The sequence below is a fragment of the Coregonus clupeaformis genome, chromosome 26 (genome assembly GCF_020615455.1).
Source record: "Coregonus clupeaformis isolate EN_2021a chromosome 26, ASM2061545v1, whole genome shotgun sequence".
NCBI classification, from domain to species: domain Eukaryota; kingdom Metazoa; phylum Chordata; class Actinopteri; order Salmoniformes; family Salmonidae; genus Coregonus; species Coregonus clupeaformis.
This window is the reverse complement of record NC_059217.1, coordinates 43,767,710-43,788,337: the sequence shown is the minus strand read 5'-3', so window position 1 is coordinate 43,788,337 and position 20,628 is coordinate 43,767,710. Positions and strand designations below refer to the sequence as shown.

At 44.0% G+C, this 20,628-nt stretch overlaps 1 protein-coding gene across 3 annotated transcripts in view; it reads left to right on the top strand.

Moving 5' to 3' along the window:
* LOC121540802 (GRAM domain-containing protein 2A-like) overlaps positions 1 to 20,628 on the top strand; it is a 111,151-nt gene that overhangs the window by 68,306 nt on the left and 22,217 nt on the right. For all 3 annotated transcript variants that reach the window (XM_041849907.2, XM_041849908.2, XM_041849909.2), the window contains exons 3-6: positions 1,970 to 2,027; positions 5,102 to 5,174; positions 13,463 to 13,566; positions 16,106 to 16,204. In XM_041849907.2, coding sequence (XP_041705841.1) covers positions 1,970 to 2,027; positions 5,102 to 5,174; positions 13,463 to 13,566; positions 16,106 to 16,204 — 334 coding nt within the window. The remainder of the gene's footprint in view (positions 1 to 1,969; positions 2,028 to 5,101; positions 5,175 to 13,462; positions 13,567 to 16,105; positions 16,205 to 20,628) is intronic.

The following is a 20,628-nucleotide window of genomic DNA, read 5'->3' as shown; positions in this document are numbered from 1 at the left end:
TGCACTGGGCCTTTACTAGTCCTGTATTAGAGGACCTATATACTGCACAGATACAGTGTCCTTGGGTTGGGGTCTGAGGTAGACAGTATGAATACATTTAAAACACTATGCATGAGCACACACTGGACACTGTGTCTAACAGGACAGGACAGGACAGGGTAGGACAGGACAGAGACAAGACAGGGTAGGACGGGACAGAGACAGGACAGCACAGGACAGGACAGATACAGGACAGGGTAGGACAGGACAGATACAGGACAGGGTAGGACAGGACAGAGACAGGACAGGGTAGGACGGGACAGAGACAGGAAAAGGCCTGCTCCATGTAGCCGTCAAATGAGCAGCCCACTTCCAAAATGAGCACCTCCCCCTGGCCAGAAGAAGACAACGTCACGTGTGGTGTGTGTGTTTAAGTATAGCCACTTTCTCACCACTTGAACAGTTTTGTTTTTCATTTCCCTCAGAACCTTCTGTGGGATATGCACGTTTGCAAGCAGATGTTGAATCTTTGCTAGGGCCACCTCTCTTCCTGCCCCTAGCTTCATGACCACAGGCAGAGGGGAAATGTCAATAATATCAAGCCTGGTTGATTACTCATGTACAAGCTCCTCAACTTGTTCCCCCCACTCGCCAGCAACATTAAACTTATGTCCAAGATAACTATATGTTTCATGACAAGAGTAAACTCTGATTGGTTTGTTCATTAGTGTAAATGTTGGGGTTTTATCAGTCATAGAACACTGTCTTTCACTTCCACTTTCAAAAAGTAATCTGTGTGAGAGAGCATGTCTTTGATAAGATCTGAACGTCATCCGCATACCCCTGTACTGGAACCACAGGAGAATTGATGCTCTAACTAACCCCAGAACCACAAGATAATTGATGCTCTAACTAACCCCAGAACCACAAGATAATTGATGCTCTAACTAACCCCAGAACCACAGGAGAATTTCAATACCTGGAGAGACTGATAGTGTTTCTCCTCTGTCTCTCCTCTCTGTCTCTCCTCTGTCTCTCCTCTCTGTCTCTCCTCTGTCTCTCCTCTCTGTCTCTCCTCCCTGTCTCTCCTCTCTGTCTCTCCTCTCTGTCTCTCCTCTGTCTCTCCTCTGTCTCTCCTCTCTGTCTCTCCTCTCTGTCTCTCCTCTCTGTCTCTCCTCTGTCTCTCCTCTCTGTCTCTCCTCTGTGTCTCTCCTCTCTGTCTCTCCTCTGTCTCTCCTCTCTGTCTCTCCTCTCTGTCTCTCCTCTCTGTCTCTCCTCTCTGTCTCTCCTCTCTGTCTCTCCTCTCTGTCTCTCCTCTCTGTCTCTCCTCTGTCTCTCCTCTCTGTCTCTCCTCTGTCTCTCCTCTCTGTCTCTCCTCTCTGTCTCTCCTCTCTGTCTCTCCTCTCTGTCTATCCTCTCTGTCTCTCCTCTCTGTCTCTCCTCTCTGTCTCTCCTCTCTGTCTCTCCTCTCTGTCTCTCCTCTCTGTCTTCTCTCCTCTCTGTCTCTCCTCTCTGTCTCTCTTCTCTGTCTCTCCTCTCTGTCTCTCCTCTCTGTCTCTCCTCTCTGTCTCTCCTCTGTCTCTCCTCTCTGTCTCTCCTCTCTGTCTCTCCTCTCTGTCTCTCCTCTCTGTCTCTCCTCTCTGTCTCTCCTCTGTCTCTCCTCTCTGTCTCTCCTCTCTGTCTCTCCTCTCTGTCTCTCCTCTCTGTCTCTCCTCTCTGTCTCTCCTCTCTGTCTCTCCTCTCTGTCTCTCCTCTCTGTCTCTCCTCTCTGTCTCTCCTCTCTGTCTCTCCTCTCTGTCTCTCCTCTCTGTCTCTCCTCTCTGTCTCTCCTCTCTGCTCTCCTCTCTGTCTCTCCTCTCTGTCTCTCCTCTCTGTCTCTCCTCTCTGTCTCTCCTCTCTGTCTCTCCTCTCTGTCTCTCCTCTCTGTCTCTCCTCTCTGTCTCTCCTCTCTGTCTCTCCTCTCTGTTTCTGCTCTGTCTCTCCTCTACAGGCTGCAACTGATTGATGACCTGACGTATGAAGATGTCAAGAAATGCTACAGGGGCTCGGTGAGTGGTTTTTACTGTGTCCAGATTCCACTGTTTGTTATGGTGTTTCTACCCACTGGAATGTTACGTCGGTTCTCAGGGAAACATGTAGTAATGATGCATGAACGTTACGCCGGTTCCATGGGGAACTTTATTTATTTTATTTTATTTCACCTTTATTTAACCAGGTAAGCCAGTTGAGAACTGCGACCTGGCCAAGATAAAGCAAAGCAGTGCGATTAAAAACAACAACAACACAGAGTTACAGTGGGGAAAAAAAGTATTTAGTCAGCCACCAATTGTGCAAGTTCTCCCACTTAAAAAGATGAGAGAGGCCTTTAATTTTCATCATAGGTACACGTCAACTATGACAGACAAATTGAGAAAAAAATTCCAGAAAATCACATTGTAGGATTTTTTATGAACTTATTTGCAAATTATGGTGGAAAATAAGTATTTGGTCACCTACAAACAAGCAAGATTTCTGGCTCTCACAGACCTGTAACTTCTTCTTTAAGAGGCTCCTCTGTCCTCCACTCGTTACCTGTATTAATGGCACCTGTTTGAACTTGTTATCAGTATAAAAGACACCTGTCCACAACCTCAAACAGTCACACTCCAAACTCCACTATGGCAAAGACCAAAGAGCTGTCAAAGGACACCAGAAACTAAATTGTAGACCTGCACCAGGCTGGGAAGACTGAATATGCAATAGGTAAGCAGCTTGGTTTGAAGAAATCAACTGTGGGAGCAATTATTAGGAAATGGAAGACATACAAGACCATTGATAATCTCCCTCGATCTGGGGCTCCACGCAAGATCTCACCCCGTGGGGTCAAAATGATCACAAGAACGGTGAGCAAAAATCCCAGAACCACACGGGGGGACCTAGTGAATGACCTGCAGAGAGCTGGGACCAAAGTAACAAAGCCTACCATCAGTAACACACTACGCCGCCAGGGACTCAAATCCTGCAGTGCCAGACGTGTCCCCCTGCTTAAGCCAGTACATGTCCAGGCCCGTCTGAAGTTTGCTAGAGTGCATTTGGATGATCCAGAAGAGGATTGGGAGAATGTCGTATGGTCAGATGAAACCAAAATAGAACTTTTTGGTAAAAACTCAACTCGTAGTGTTTGGAGGACAAAGAATGCTGAGTTGCATCCAAAGAACACCATACCTACTGTGAAGCATGGGGGTGGAAACATCATGCTTTGGGGCTGTTTTTCTGCAAAGGGACCAGGACGACTGATCCGTGTAAAGGAAATAATGAATGGGGCCATGTATTGTGAGATTTTGAGTGAAAACCTCCTTCCATCAGCAAGGGCATTGAAGATGAAACGTGGCTGGGTCTTTCAGCATGACAATGATCCCAAACACACCGCCCGGGCAATGAAGGAGTGGCTTCGTAAGAAGCATTTCAATGTCCTGGAGTGGCCTAGTCAGTCTCCAGATCTCAACCCCATAGAAAATATTTGGAGGGAGTTGAAAGTCTGTGTTGCCCAGCGACAGCCCCAAAACATCACTGCTCTAGAGGAGATCTGCATGGAGGAATGGGCTAAAATACCAGCAACAGTGTGTGAAAACCTTGTGAAGACTTACATAAAACATTTGACCTGTGTCATTGCCAACAAAGGGTATATTACAAAGTATTGAGAAACTTTTGTTATTGACCAAATACTTATTTTCCACCATCATTTGCAAATAAATTCATTAAAAATCCTACAATGTGATTTTCAGGAAATGTTTTTCTCATTTTGTCTGTCATAGTTGACGTGTACGTATGATGAAAATTACAGGCCTCTCTCATCTTTTTAAGTGGGAGAACTTGCACAATTGGTGGCTGACTAAATACTTTTTTCCCCCACTGTACATATGGAATAAACAAAAACGTACAGTCAATAACACAATAGAAAATAGAAAATCTATATACAGTGTGTGCAAATGTAGTAAGTTATGGAGGTAAGGCAATAAATAGGCCATAGTGCAAAATAATTACAATTTAGTATAAACACTGGAGTGATAGATGGGAAACATAAAGTAATGATGCATGAAGTGGTACTTGAAATGTCACACTGAAATACTGTCTTTACGCGGTCGTAACCAAGACATGGTATTTCCTCATATCAATGGACTGAGTCCAAGTTATTTACTGTACATTCACCAGTCCACAGAACACACACACACACACACACATACACACATTCAGGGCTGAAAACAAACCACATGGGGCTATTTATCACATGGAAATCACCCACAGACGTTTCCAGCGAAGGAGTTACTGTCTCTGTCTAGGCTCCATTATAACCAAGGCTGTCTGTCTAGCCGCAGATTCTAAACCCAGAGGGGCAACGTTGCAAGTCTTCCGGAAACGCTAGCGAAACGGACCAAGCAGACCAGGCCGGTGTTTGGTGTTTGAGAAATCAATGAGAGAAGTGAAAAATCTTCCTTAGTTGTTAATTTTATCAAAATCTAAAGGCACAACCTAGATATTTTTTTTGATCCGAGCTAATATCTTCAGTAGTTTAACATGTTATTACTTCAACCTGGTGAAAGTGACAAACTGACTCATTTAAATTTTTGTCAAAAACAACTTTATATCGAAAGAGTGCCTTTGATTTTGACGGCCTTCACACGTGCAGTTCGACGTGCGTGCGAGCGTGCGTGCGAGCGAGCGATCCTGTAGGGTACCATGCTGGACCTATTCCAATGCTCCTGCCCCTATAGGGAGAGAACAGGGCAGGATCACAGTGCTAACAGGAACCTCATTGAATGGAGTGGGTTTTATGCACTTCCAAAATAATAACAGGAGCTGAATCATTTTATTTTAACAAAGCTGTTGAAACTTTCTGATGCATATAACATAAACTTTATTACAAGATTCTGTTTGGGAGAAGTACAACAGTGAGTGGACATTTTCTGAAAGGAACCTCACCCATCTCCCCTGTCTCCCCCTTTCTCCTCCCATCTCCCCCTGTCTCCACCCGTCTCCTCCCTGTCTCCCCCTGTCTCCTCCCTGTCTCCTCCATCTTATCCTTGTCTCCCCCTGTCTCATCCCTGTCTCCGCCTGTCTCCTCCCTGTCTCCCCCCCCTTACAGACCGTCAGCAAGTACAACTCCCAGTACCACAAGCTGTTCCAGAGCGTCCCCAAGGAGGAGATCCTTATGAAAGGTAGGTCAGGGAGACCATCTATTCCTCCTACACTGATCCAATACTACTGTATGTCTATGATCCAACTAGCTCTCACAGTCTCATGTCAGACTTAGACGTTCATCCAGGTTTCTCAAACGTCAAATTTCAAAATGTTTGGTTACTTCTCTGTATTAATTAATTAATTATTAGTCATTTAGCAGATGCTCTTATCCAGAGCGACTTACAGGAGCAATTAGGATTAAGTGCCTTGCTCAAGGGCACATCGACAGATTTTTCACCTAGTCGGCTCGGGGATTAGAACCAGCGACCTTTCGGTTACTGGCACAACGCTCTTAACCACTAAGCTACCTGCTGTATCATTCAAGGTTAAGTTTAGGTATTAATTCCGAATTCTTAAGGTTAGGCATTAACTCAGAATAGTTAAGGTAAGGGTTAAGGTGGGTTCCCGAGTGGTGCAGCGGTCTAAGGCGCTGCATCTCAGTGCTTGAGGCGTCACTACAGACCCCCTGGTTCGATTCCAGACTGTATCACAACCGGCCGTGATTGGGAGTCCCATAGGGCGGCGCACAATTGGCCCAGCGTCGTCTGGGTTTGGCCGGTGTAGGCCGTCATTGTAAATAAGAATTTGTTCTTAACTGACTTGCCTAGTTAAATAAATATCACATTTAAAAAAAGGTTTGGGATAGGCTTTAAACAAAAATATAAAAAAACAACTTTGTATCACTTGCTTTGAACATGCAATCTTTGGAACGCCATCCCTGTCCACAACGCCCTGGCAAAACCCAAACCTATTTGAAGGTAACATCGCTCACTGTTGCCCCTAGTGGCCAGTTTCCACATCATCTCCCGACGTCCTCAGACATGGATGGACGTTGAATACTGACTTGTATCACGGGTAACCTGGCTGACATACTACTAATACTCCGAATGTGTTTTAAAACAGAAATGTAGTACCATGAAACACCCAAAGTGGTTCTTCAACCTGAATATTGGTGTTTTTAGTAGAGCACTGCGAAAACACTTTTTGGAGTTTCAGTGAATATAAAAGGCAGCATCAAAACACAAAATCTGTTTCTCATACAATCACATGGTTTAGAAATGCAAATGAATTAAATGTATATTTATAGAATTATGTTGACAGCCTAAACATTGATTGATGATAAGGGCCTATGGAGAATATTTTTTGTGGAATTCCAGGCAAATTGACGTTAACAGATTAGATACAGGAGGGGCTGTAAAGTGGTACATTTTGTATACATTTAACCCACACAGCCACACTAAGAAATCATTCTGGGGTGAATTGAAATGGACAAAAAAAATAAACATATACTGTACATATAAAGGCACCTGAAGGACTCTGTGACCATGAGAAACAACATTCTCTGGTCTGATGAAACCAAGATTGAACTTTTTGGCCTAAATGCCAAGCGTCACGTCTGGAGGAAACCTGGCACCATCCCTACAGTGAAGCATGGTGGTGGCAGCATCATGCTGTGGGGATGTTTTTCAGCGGCAGGGACTGGGAGATTAGCCAGGATCGAGGGAAAGATGAACGGAGCAAAGTACAGAGAGATCCTTGATGAAAACCTGCTCCAGAGCGCTCAGGACCTCAGACTGGGTCGAAGGTTCACCTTCCAACAAGACAACGACCCTAAGCACACAGCCCAGACAAAGCCGGAGTGGCTTCGGGACAAGTCTCTGAATGTCCTTGAGTGGCCCAGCCAGAGCCCGGACTTGAACCCGATCGAACATCTCTGGAGAGACCTGTAAATAGCTGAGCAGCGACGCTCCCCATCCAATCTGACAGAGCTTGAGAGGATCTGCAGAGAAGAATGGGAGAAAGTCCCCAAATACAGGTGTGCCAAGCTTGTAGCGTCAAACCCAAGAAGACTCAAGGCTGTAATTGCTGCCAAAGGTGCTTCAACAAAGTACTGAGTAAAGGGACTGAATACTTATGTAAATGTGATATTTTCTTAATTTTTTTATATACAGTGGGGAGAACAAGTATTTGATACAATGCCGATTTTGCAGGTTTTCCTACTTACAAAGCATGTAGAGGTCTGTAATTTGTATCATAGGTACACTTCAACTGTGAGAGACAGAATCTAAAACAAAAATCCAGAAAATCACATTGTATGATTTTTAAGTAATTAATTTGCATTTAATTGCATGACATAAGTATTTGATACATCAGAAAAGCAGAACTTAATATTTGGTACAGAAACCTTTGTTTGCAATTACAGAGATCATACGTTTCCTGTAGGTCTTGACCAGGTTTGCACACTGCAGCAGGGATTTTGGCCCACTCCTCCATACAGACCTTCTCCAGATCCTTCAGGTTTCGGGGCTGTCGCTGGGCAATACGGACTTTCAGCTCCCTCCAAAGATTTTCTATTGGGTTCAGGTCTGGAGACTGGCTAGGCCACTCCAGGACCTTGAGATGCTTCTACGGAGCCACTCCTTAGTTGCCCTGGCTGTGTGTTTCGGGTCGTTGTCATGCTGGAAGACCCAGCCACGACCCATCTTCAATGCTCTTACTGAGGGAAGGAGGTTGTTGGCCAAGATCTCGCGATACATGGCCCCATCCATCCTCCCCTCAATACGGTGCAGTCGTCCTGTCCCCTTTGCAGAAAAGCATCCCCAAAGAATGATGTTTCCACCTCCATGCTTCACGGTTGGGATGGTGTTCTTGGGGTTGTACTCATCCTTCTTCTTCCTCCAAACATCAGACCACATGACCTTCTCCCATTCCTCCTCTGGATCATCCAGATGGTCATTGGCAAACTTCAGACGGGCCTGGACATGCGCTGGCTTGAGCAGGGGTACCTTGCGTGCGCTGCAGGATTTTAATCCATGACGGCGTAGTGTGTTACTAATGGTCTTCTTTGAGACTGTGGTCCCAGCTCTCTTCAGGTCATTGACCAGGTCCTGCCGTGTAGTTCTGGGCTGATCCCTCACCTTCCTCATGATCATTGATGCCCCACGAGGTGAGATCTTGCATGGAGCCCCAGACCGAGGGTGATTGACCGTCATCTTGAACTTCTTCCATTTTCTAATAATTGCGCCAACAGTTGTTGCCTTCTCACCAAGCTGCTTGCCTATTGTCCTGTAGCCCATCCCAGCCTTGTGCAGGTCTACAATTTTATCCCTGATGTCCTTACACAGCTCTCTGGTCTTGGCCATTGTGGAGAGGTTGGAGTCTGTTTGATTGAGTGTGTGGACAGGTGTCTTTTATACAGGTAACGAGTTCAAACAGGTGCAGTTAATACAGGTAATGAGTGGAGAACAGGAGGGCTTCTTTAAGAAAAAGTAACAGATCTGTGAGAGCCGGAATTCTTACTGGTTGGTAGGTGATCAAATACTTATGTCATGCAATAAAATGCAAATTAATTACTTAAAAATCATACAATGTGATTTTCTGGATTTTTGTTTTAGATTCCGTCTGTCACAGTTGAAGTGTACCTATGATAAAAATTACAGACCTCTACATGCTTTGTAAGTAGGAAAACCTGCAAAATCGGCAGTGTATCAAATACCTGTTCTCCCCACTGTACATTTGCAAAAAAATCTACAAACCATTTTTTTCTTTGTCATTATTGGGTATTGTGTGTAGATTGATGTGAAAAACAAACAATTGCATCCATTTCAGAATAAGGCTGTAATGTTACAAAATGTGGAAAAAGACAAGGGGTCTGAATACTTTCCGAATGGACTGTAAATACCCCGCTCCAACCCTTCTAAATGTTTCTCCTATCATTATCCCCTCTGTCATAACTTTGTCAATAAAGTGTCAAAATACCCCCAAAATATATTAGAAAAACTTTATGCAAGTCATTTCAATGATTTGTTCATTTCATTTTACCAAAATAATGTAAATCCAACTTCATATGTTACTCAAAATGTAAGTACCTGAATCTTTCGTTTGGATAACCAAAGAGAGACAATAGAGTGATTGAACTCATTGGAGTTCTTTGGTTTCATTCTCCTTGCATTTCCTATCTTGCCACGTGACTCAGTTTTTAGAGGATTATGGGTAATTCAAAATGTTTACACTTTATGATTCTTTCACACAATATTGCATGAAGAAAGAAAAGTATATTTCTATATTAGTATTACGCTTGTTGTGCCATGAGGTGTAATGAATCATGATGAACAGATGTCAAAACCGTCAGGCAAATTGACGTTCAACGAGGACAGCACCCATTCCCAAATTCATGATTGTCAGTGGAAAGTGCAGAGTCCTCAGTTCTTGTAGGGCAACAACCAGTTACTGCTGGTACTTTGACACTGTGCTTGACAATGCCTGCCAAAATGGTATACAGTATAAAGGCAAATGATCAAATACGTAACAATGTTAAACATTAAAACACCAGACAAAGGGATCTCATTCTGCACTAGACAGGATTCAAAATCATCATAATGGTGTTTAGAAGCTTTAGAAGACAGGACACCGACAGAGAACTTATATAATTCTGCACTAAACAGGACTATAATTTTTTTGGGGTGTGTTTTCAACCTTTTCTGTTAGTCCTGCCAATCCCTGGCAAGGTGTTGCACAACACTTAATTAAGTGGTGTTACAACACACCGTGTCATGTTTCGAAACGTCTCAGGATGATGTGTTTCAATAATAAGTTAAGCTTTTCGTCTCCTTCGAGTTGGTGGCAGCTCAGTTGCCACTAGTTTTGGTGTTACAAAGCGCTTTCATTTTAACAGTGTACTGCCTATGATCCAATATCCATACTAGCATACTACTGAACATAGAATGCTTCATACTGATTGGTGTACCATCTGATGGCTTGGGATGAATGTGACATTTCTGAAGTGTTTAGAAAACAGTGTAAGTAAAAACATTTTGAATTGGGAGTGTTGGGAGTGTTGAACTGCACTTAGTTTGAATAGAGGGTTTGCTCCAAGATTGACTGTACAGTACACTAAGCTAGGTCCTGTGTAGCTACAATACAATGATTGAGATGTATTCATCTTTAATTGCAACGCCTACTTATATGTGATATGGACATTCACACTGTCATAAAACCACGCCAAACCCGCTAGTCACTAAAACGCTACAAATCAATTTGGGCTTATGTGACTTGAGCCTGACAGGCTGTTGGGATCAATCAGGCATCACAGTGTTCAGGCTTCGGTGTTCAGGCTTCATAACTATTCAGGCTTCACAATGTTCAGGCTTCAGTGTAGGCTTGGGCAATATACCGTTTATACCGTATACCGGGTTATTTTGAAATACACTATGTATACAAAAGTATGTGGACACCACTTCAAATTAATGGAATCGGCTATTTCAGCCACACCTGACAGGTGTATATAATAGAGCATACAGCCATGCAATCTCCATAGACAAACATTGGCAGTAGAATGGCCTTACTGAAGAGCTCAGTGACTTTCAACGTGGCACCATCATAGGATGCCACCTTTCCAACAAGTCAGTTCGTCAAATTTCTGCCCTGCTAGAGCTGCCCCGGTCAACTGTAAGTGCTGTTATTGTGAAGTGGAAACGTCTAGGAGCAACAACGGCTCAGCTGCTAAGTGGTAGGCCACACAAGCTCACAGAACTGGACCGCCGAGTGCTGAAGCGCGTAGCGCGTAAAAATCGTCTGTCCTCGTTTGCAACACTCACTACCGAGTTCCAAACTGCCTCTGGAACCAACGTCAGCACAATAACTGTTAGTTGGGAGCTTCATGAAATGGGTTTCCATGGCCGAGCAGCCGCACACAAGCCTCACCATGCGCAATGCCAAGCGTCGGCTGGACTGGTGTAAAGCTCGCCGCCATTGAACTCTGGAGCACTGAAAAGGCGTTCTCTGGAGTGATGAATCACTCTTCACCATCTGGCAGTCCGACGGACAAATCTGGGTTTGGCGGATACCAGGAGAACGCTACCTGCCCGAATGCATAGTGCCAACTATACAGTTTAGTGGAGGAGGAATAATGGTCTGGGGCTGTTTTTCATGGTACGGGCTAGGCCCCTTAGTTCCAGTGAAGTGAAATCTTAAGGCTACAGTGTACAATGACATTCTAGACGATTCTGTGCTTCCAACTTTGTGCTAACAGTTTGGGGAAGGCCCTTTCCTGTTTCAGCATGACAAAGCGAGGTCCATACAGAAGTGGTTTGTCGAGATCGGTGTGGAAGAACTTGACTGGCCTGCACAGAGCCCTGACCTCAACCCCATCGAACACCTTTGGGATGAATTGGAACGCCGACTGCAAGCCAGGCCTAATCGCCCAACATCAGTGCCCAACCTCACTAATGCTGTTGTGGCTGATGTGGCTCCAACATCTAGTGGAAAGCCGTCCCAGAAGAGTGGAGGCTGTTATAGCAGCAAAGGGTAGACCAACTCCATATTAATGCCCATGATTTTGGAATGAGATGTTCGACGAGCAGGTGTCCACATACTTTTGGTCATGTAGTGTACCAACGGTATGATTTTCAATACCGTTTAAAAAACAGTATTGAAAATCTGATTTTTTTTTAAATAGCGCCGCTTGTGTTCACTTCCGGTAATACCGTATACCCCCAGAAACGGTATGACGGTATGAAGATCTGGATACCGCCCAACCCTACTTCAGTGTTCAGGATTCACAGCGTTCAGGCTTCACAGCGTTCAGGCTTCACAGGGTTCAGGATTCACAGTGTTCAGGCTTCACAGTGTTCAGGATTCATAGTGTTCAGGCTTCACAGTGTTCAGGCTTCATAGTGTTCAGGCTTCACAGTGTTCAGGCTTCATAGTGTTCAGGATTCACAGTGTTCAGGCTTCACAGTGTTCAGGCTTCACAGTGTTCAGGCTTCACAGTGTTTAGGCTTAAGTGTTCAGACTCCACAGAGCCCCTCAGTGGGTCTCACTCTCTCTCTCTCTCTCTCTCTCTCTCTCTCTCTCTCTCTCTCTCTCTCTCTCTCTCTCTCTCTCTCTCCCTCCTGCTCCTCCCCTCTCTTTCTCACTCTTTCACTCTCTGTATCTCTTTCTTTCACTCACTCTCTCTCTCCCTCTCTCCTCCTCCTCCTCCCCTCTCTCTGTCTCACCCTCCCTCTCTCTCCTCCTCCTCCTCCCCTCTCTCTCTCTCTCTCTCTCTCTCTCACACCCTCCCTCTCTCTTCCTCCCCTCTCTAATTCTCTCCCTCACTCTCTCTCTTTCTCTTTCCCTCACTCTCTCACATTGTCTCTCTTTCTCTTTTGTTACCCCTCTCTACCCCACCCCTCTCTCTCTTTCTCTCTCTCAATCCCTCCCTCTCACGCTCCACTTGTCTGGGCAACCCTGTACCAGCCTGCTGTATTTAGCTGTAAATTAGTCATTATGAGACGGATTATCTGTAATCACACTGCCATTTTGGGCTGTTTGTGTTTTGGTCATGAGTCATAACTCATGTTTTGTGACGTTGGTTCATGATCTGTGGTAGAATAGAATTTAGTTTATTTGTTTTTGGTTGTTTTATAATTTGTGGTATGGGCGTCTAAAGATGGAGTTGTTAGTATGCATGCCCTGAAGAAAATATTTTTGGGATTATGAAAATGACACACTGATATTTTTAAATTGAGTTGTGTTTCTATACTACCGGTAATAGAAATCACCACCAACCAACAGTGTTCCACAATCCCACACTTCAGCTGTATCCCTCCCCACCAGTGTCTCGGTTTGAAGCCAACTCATATACACTGAGTGTACAAAACATTAGGAACACTTTCTAATATTGAGTTGTACCCCCTTTTGGCCTCAGAACAGCCTCAATTCGTTGGGGCATGGACACTACAAGGTGTTGAAAGCGTTCCACAGGGTTGCTGGTCCATGTTGACTCCAATGCTTCTCACAGTTGTGTCAAGTTGTCTGGATGTCCTTTGGGTGGTGGACCATTCTTGATACACACAGCAAATTGTTGAGCGTGAACAAAACCCAGCAGCGTTGCAGTTCTTGACACACTCAAACCGATGCACCTGGCACCTACTACCATACCCCGTTCAAAGGCACTTAAATATTTTTTATTGCTCATTCACCCAATGAATGGCACACATACACAATCCATGTCTCAATTGTCTCTAGGTTTTAAAATCCTTCTTTAACCGGTCTCCTCCCCTTCGTCTACACTGATTTGAAGTGGATTTAACAGGTGACTTCAATAAGGGATCATATCTTTAACCTGGATTCACCTGGCCAGTCTGTCATGGAAAGACACTCAGCCATGTTTTGTATTCCCGACGCTAGTCTCCAGCTCTGTGTGTATCGAATGAAATAGATCAGTATTATATTGTATCTCTATGGTATTCCAAATGTTATCATGCCTTTTTTCTATTCCCAGTGTATTCCTGCGCTCTCCTCCGAGACATCCTACTTCAGGGTCGCCTCTACATCTCCCGCAACTGGCTGTGTTTCTATGCCAACCTCTTTGGGAAGGACATCAAGGTGAGCGGTGATGTCCCATTTGCTCCAGTGGGTCTTCCTTACCCAGTTACGGGAAGGAATTGCAACTGCCCTCAGCCTTGACACAAAATGGCTTCTTTCTTCTAACAATGAAAATACTTGTGTTTGAAAAGAGGGAATAGATTTATCATCAAGGACAACACTGTCGGTACGATCATTTCAGTTGATAACAGGTTTTCTTTCTGGACTTGACCTCCACGTTTTTCATTGACTCATTCAAGATAAATGGATGCCTCTCTGTTCAATTGCTGAAGGTTTCTCTATTTGAATAGAGAATAAAGATGTCTGATGGAGCCCCTGCACTTAACAACCTGAACACAAAAGACATTCAAATGAATCTCACTGCATGCAGGTTTTCTCTTTATTGTATGGTGCACTCTTAGAAAAAAAGGTGCTATCTAGAACCTAAAAGGGTTATTTGGCTGTCCCCATAGGATAACCCTTTGAAGAACCCTTTTTGGTTCCAGGTAGAACTATTTTGGGTTCCATGTAAAAAAGGTGCTATCTAGAACCTAAAAGGGTTATTTGGCTGTCCCCATAGGATAACCATTTGAAGAACCCTTTTTGGTTCCAGGTAGAACTATTTTGGGTTCCATGTAGAACCCTCTTTTCCACAGAGGGTTCTACATGGAACCCAAAAGGGTTCTACCTGGAACCAAAAAGGGTTCTACCGGAACCAAAAAGGGTTCTACCTGGAACCAAAAAGGGTTCTACCGGAACCAAAAAGGGTTCTACATGAAACCCAAAAGGGTACTCCTATGGGGACAGCTGAAGAACCCTTTTGGAACCCTTTGTTCTAATTGTCAAGTTGAGCTGGGAATTTTTTTTTACAAGGGCAATGTTCAACATGAGATATGGCATGTTTGATGCAGGTATTCAAATAAGTACAATAAAGTGAGGTGGTAGTCATGTTATTTATTGAACAGCAAACAGTTTTATGAGATTTTGACTTCATTTACAGTCAAGTGTTAAAACGTTTTCAAGAGGAAAGGATATTTGGAAATAATTGACTTATTTCAAATGTGTATCCAGATCAAAGTCTATGCTATTCAATGACAGAATATTTGAATTGTATATGAATAACATCATTCTATTGAATTGATAACTACCTAACATGAGTATGGTTATTCTATGCTCAAGGTCCTCCTGACCAATAACCAGCCAGTCAATTGAAGTGTTTGAAGAGAAAGCACATGCAGTGTCAACTCACCCTGTACCCCAGCTAGTTATCACTCACCCTGTACCCCAGCTAGTTATCACTCACCCTGTACCCCAGCTAGTTATCACTCACCCTGTACCCCAGCTAGTTATCACTCACCCTGTGTATACACTCCAGCTAGTTATCACTCACCCTGTGTATACACTCCAGCTAGTTATCACTCACCCTGTGTATACACTCCAGCTAGTTATCACTCACCCTGTATATACACTCCAGCTAGTTATCACTCACCCTGTATACACTCCAGCTAGTTATCACTCACCCTGTATACACTCCAGCTAGTTATCACTCACCCTGTATACACTCCAGCTAGTTATCACTCACCCCCTGTATACACTCCAGCTAGTTATCACTCACCCTGTGTATACACTCCAGCTAGTTATCACTCACCCTGTGTATACACTCCAGCTAGTTATCACTCACCCTGTGTATACACTCCAGCTAGTTATCACTCACCCTGTGTATACACTCCAGCTAGTTATCACTCACCCTGTGTATACACTCCAGCTAGTTATCACTCACCCTGTGTATACACTCCAGCTAGTTATCACTCACCCTGTGTATACACTCCAGCTAGTTATCACTCACCCTGTGTATACACTCCAGCTAGTTATCACTCACCCTGTGTATACACTCCAGCTAGTTATCACTCACCCTGTGTATACACTCCAGCTAGTTATCACTCACCCTGTGTATACACTTCAGCTTGACTAAACCTTTATTTGTTCCTTTTTTCCCTCTGTTTGTTTTGATCCGTTCTGCTCCCCCTTTCTTTAGATGGGAACAAAGTCTCATGGTTCTGGGGTTTAGCGTAAAGGTCACATAGCTAATGTGTCGTGTGGCTACTCCAGGCTAATGTTACTGTTACTGTGTCTCAATGTGTAACTAACAATGTTACTGTTACTGTGTCTCAATGTGTAACTAACAATGTTACTGTGTCTCAATGTGTAACTAACAATGTTACTGTGTCTCAATGTGTAACTAACAATGTTACTGTTACTGTGTCTCAATGTGTAACTAACAATGTTACTGTTACTGTGTCTCAATGTGTAACTAACAATGTTACTGTGTCTCAATGTGTAACTACCAATGTTACTGTGTCTCAATGTGTAACTAACAATGTTACTGTTACTGTGTCTCAATGTGTAACTAACAATGTTACTGTGTCTCAATGTGTAACTAACAATGTTACTGTTACTGTGTCTCAGTGTGTCCTACTCCTAATGTTAACTGTCTCACTAAGGGAATAAAGGGATGCTATGCGCTGCAGCTGGTGACCATGTTTCTGCTTTTCCTTTACAGGTGGCCATTCCGGTGGTGTCAGTACGGCTGGTGAAGAAGCACAGGACGGCAGGCCTGGTGCCCAACGGGTTGGCCATCACTGTGGACACCAGCCAGAAGGTACGCTACAGTAGACAACAGTACAATGCAATAGGGCTATACCACTCACAGACAGCTAGTACTGTATACAGATCGCATACAGATAGCAGACAGCTAGCATACCGATAGCAGACAGCTAGCATACTGTAGGTGCTTATCTGCAGACACCAAAGTGGTAGGGGGATAGAGGTTGTTTCAGGGCAAGCCCTGTTTGACTTTAACGTGTCTTAGTCTTGCCAAACAAGGGAAAGCAAAGATGTAGCATTGCAGAATGCAAACAGTCAGGCTGACAACCAGGTAGCTATAGGCTAACAACAAGGTAGCTAGGCTAACAACCAGGGCACCAGGCTAACAACCAAGACGCCAGGCTAACAACCAGGTAGCCAGGCTAACAACCAGGAAGCCAGGCTAACAACCAGGTAGCCAGGCTAACAACCAGGAAGCCAGGCTAACAACCAGGTAGGCAGGCTAACAACCAGGTAGCCAGGCTAACAACAAGGAAGCCAGGCTAACAACCAGGTAGCCAGGCTAACAACAAGGAAGCCAGGCTAACAACCAGGAAGCCAGGCTAACAACCAGGTAGGCAGGCTAACAACCAGGTAGCCAGACTATCAACCAGGAAGCGTAGGCTAACAACCAGGATGCGTAGGCTAACAACCAGGTAGGCAGACTAACAACAAGGAAGCCAGGCTAACAACCAGGAAGCCAGGCTAACAACCAGGTAGCCAGGCTAACAACCAGGAAGCGTAGGCTAACAACCAGGTAGCCAGGCTAACAACCAGGAAGCCAGGCTAACAACCAGATAGGCAGGCTAACAACCAGGTAGGCAGGCTAACAACCAGGTAGCCAGGCTAACAACCAGGAAGCCAGGCTAACAACCAGGTAGGCAGGCTAACAACCAGGTAGGCAGGCTAACAACCAGGAAGCCAGGTTAACAACCAGTAGGCAGGCTAACAACCAGGTAGGCAGGCTAACAACCAGGAAGCCAGGTTAACAACCAGGTAGGCAGGCTAACAACCAGGTAGGCAGGCTAACAACCAGGTAGTCAGGTAGTCAGCCTAGTGAAGCTAACAGCCAGCACTCAGCCACATGAAATAGCATGTTTGAGAACACCTGAACCAAACAGAATGTAACCTAGTCAGCACGTGTGGTAACACACGAGGAGGGTTAATGTCAGTCACAACTTCAAATGAAGCAATCCTCCCGGCGGTCCAAAGGTAGAGGGTCCACGCTGTCTGTTTGACTGGTCCAGTCAGAGGGAACTCTGCATATTGCAGCCACACAGCGGACATACTGTATAGTATGGTTCTCAACAGACACTGCTTTGAGTTGAGAACATACAACATCAGGTTAAAGGTCAAAGGTCAGATCCACGTTGACCTTCCAGTTCTTCAGAGGTGTTTGAGTAGTGTCCTTGTAAAGGAATGAACAGGGATCAGGCTGTTAGTGTTTAGTTTGGAATGTTAACCCAATGAGTCCCACCACAACGCTGGTGCGATTTGGACTTCTAACCCCCTTTTACACATTGTGTGTTTGAGCTACATGGATTAGTCTATTTCTTCTGCATCCATTGGTACCAACCATTAGTCTGTGTGTTTTTATGGCCAATCTGCGTCTGCAATGGCCCTACACCGTTTACGGCGATGCAGCCTCCGCAGAAGTCAGAACATTCATACTTCTTGCGTTTCGGGGAGCTGTCATACGCATCCAATAAATTGGTCTGAACCGCACCACTCGTAGTGAATCAGGGCTAATCTCTATAGCCATCCAGCTAATTACAAGCAACTGGCTAAACGAAAAGACAGGACCTTACCTCCTCTGAGATGTTGGCATCTGTTTCCCAGTGTTTGACATAGGAGCTCAGCCAAGATAGCATGAAGTAAAAAGGCTGCATCTCCATCCCGAATCTCCCCATTGCCCACCAACAATATTAGACTACGTTTAGCCTGTTGTTTATGTGTGTATTTCACACTATGTTGCGGTAAAAACCTCAATACATGTTCATGTCATCGTCATCAATCAACTGCATTACAGTTAAAAACTACTTTGACTACCACCACTGATTTCTGTATGCTAGCTATGCTACCAGCTTATACGAACGGGAGTTAGCATTTAACAGTCACTTCTTCTAAACCTGAAAAGGAACAACTTATAAATGTTATGCAGAGAAAACAGCCAAATATATCTAATCATGGCTACCCGGACTATTTGCACTGCCCCCCCACCCCCACCCCATCTTTTTACGCTGCTGCTACTCTGTTAATTATTTATGCATAGTCACTTTAACTCTACCCACATGTACATATTACCTCAACTACCTCAACTAGCCAGTGCCCCCGCACATTGACTCTGCACCGGTACCCCCCCTGTATATAGCCTCCCTACTATTATTTTATTTTACTTCTGCTCTTTTTTTCTCAACACTTTTTTGTTGTTGTTTTATTTAACTTTTTTATTAAAAAATAAATGCATTGTTGGTTAAGGGCTGTAAGTAAGCATTTCACGGTAATGTCTACACCTGTTGTATTCGGCACATGTGGCAAATACAATTTGATTTGATTTGATTTGAATATATCCAAGTCGGATAAAATATCCACTTTGTTAGATCAGATTTGTTGAATGAGTGCCAATCCAGCATCCTTCTTTCCCCCACGGTCGGCATTCCAATGACCTCTTTACCACATCTATCCCAATTACCTCCCCAAACTAATTTTAGTGTCTTTGAAATCCCTAGACGAGGTATCATAAAGATGTATTTTATTAGTGAACTTGTTCTGATAGCCTTTCGTCAAAGTTCTCCATGTTTGTTGTCAAGGAAGTGAGTTTGTGTTTATACAGGATGTACCACCCCACCTACCGTCAACCAATCTTGTCAATGCGGAGCTATATTGAGCTATGCGGAGCCCTCCGCATTGTCATAAAATTTGGGAGGCGCACAGCATCGGCGTTCAGAGCTCGATTTGGCCTCCGCAAGCCTCCGGAGGCTCCGCAATTGCATCACATCCTCTGTACGGAGGACCATCCTCCTCAGTGAATTTCATAAAAATGAAAATAGTAAAACATTAGAAAAGCTTTCATTTTTAGATAAAACTATACTAAATATATTCACGCCATCAAATAATTGACTAAAACACACTGTTTTGCAATGAAGGTCTACAGTATCCTCAACAGCACTCTGTAGGGTAGCACCATGGTGTAGCCGGAGGACAGCTAGCTTCCGTCCTCCTCTTGGTACATTGACTTCAATAGAAAACCTAGGAGGCTCATGGTTCTCACCCCCTTCCATAGACTTACACAGTAATTTACACACAACTTCTGGAGGACATCCTCCAACCTATCAGAGCTCTTGTCCACCCAATCAAAGGATCAGAGAATGAATCTAGTACTGAAAGCATAAGCTACAGCTTGCTAGCACTGCAGTTTAGTGCATAAAATGTGGTGAGTAGTTGACTCAAAGAGAGAGAAAGACAATAGTTGAACAGTTTTGAACAAATACATTTCTTCAAAAATGAAGGAGAGGCGTAAGAGAGAGGGAGAGAATGAGATAGAGCTAGCTATATTTCGTAGTATTTTTTTCACTTTCACTTGCTTAGCTAGCTAGCCTACTCAAACACCTGGCTCAAACAGAGAGGGATGCTATGTTAGCTAGCTGGTTATGGCTATCCAACACTGGAACTCTTCCAAGTCAAGGTAAGCTTTTGGTTTTATTAATTTATTGCCACCTGGGCCCGCCGATGTAACTGCTAAACTGCCTCTGACTGTACACTGTACTGTATGATTGTCACGGGTTTACTAACGCGTTAGTTCTATTAGCTATGTTGACTATGATGTTAGCTAATATGGTGACAACAATGTAGGCTGTGTGTAGTGGTTAGCGGTTATGATATGAAGGTTTGGCTTGGAAAGTTTTTTTTTGTCACTGACTAGTTGTATATTCATTTCCCACTGAGAAAACTATTTCTGTACTTACAGCATTCATATAAATTCATTTTGATCAGGTTTTTGCTTTGGCAGACCTTATTTTTTTATTGACATTTGTCAATAAAATCATGAATACAACTGTTTATGTCAAATAGTTTGGTGTTCTACTTTTAGCCCTTGGTTGTCCTGAAAATAAAATGGTAACACTTCATTGTGAGGCTAAATATAAGGACTGGACATGCAGATAAATGAAAGTCAGAGAAATGAAAAGCCGATCTTTGCCGGGGTCTCGGGACTGATAGGGTTAACTCAATAGTCCGGTCTTGTTCTGGGTCAAACACCTTTATGGGGTTTTATGACAACAGATAAAGCTGCTGGCTGCCACCTAGCTTGTTCTGTCTTGGATTAATATGAGAAGCTGAGTGGGAGAGACACTCTCAGAAAACTTCAATGTCTAAACGTGTTAAATTGAATGGGAAACACTTACTATACACAGATTGTCTTTTATCTATCACAGCTGGATT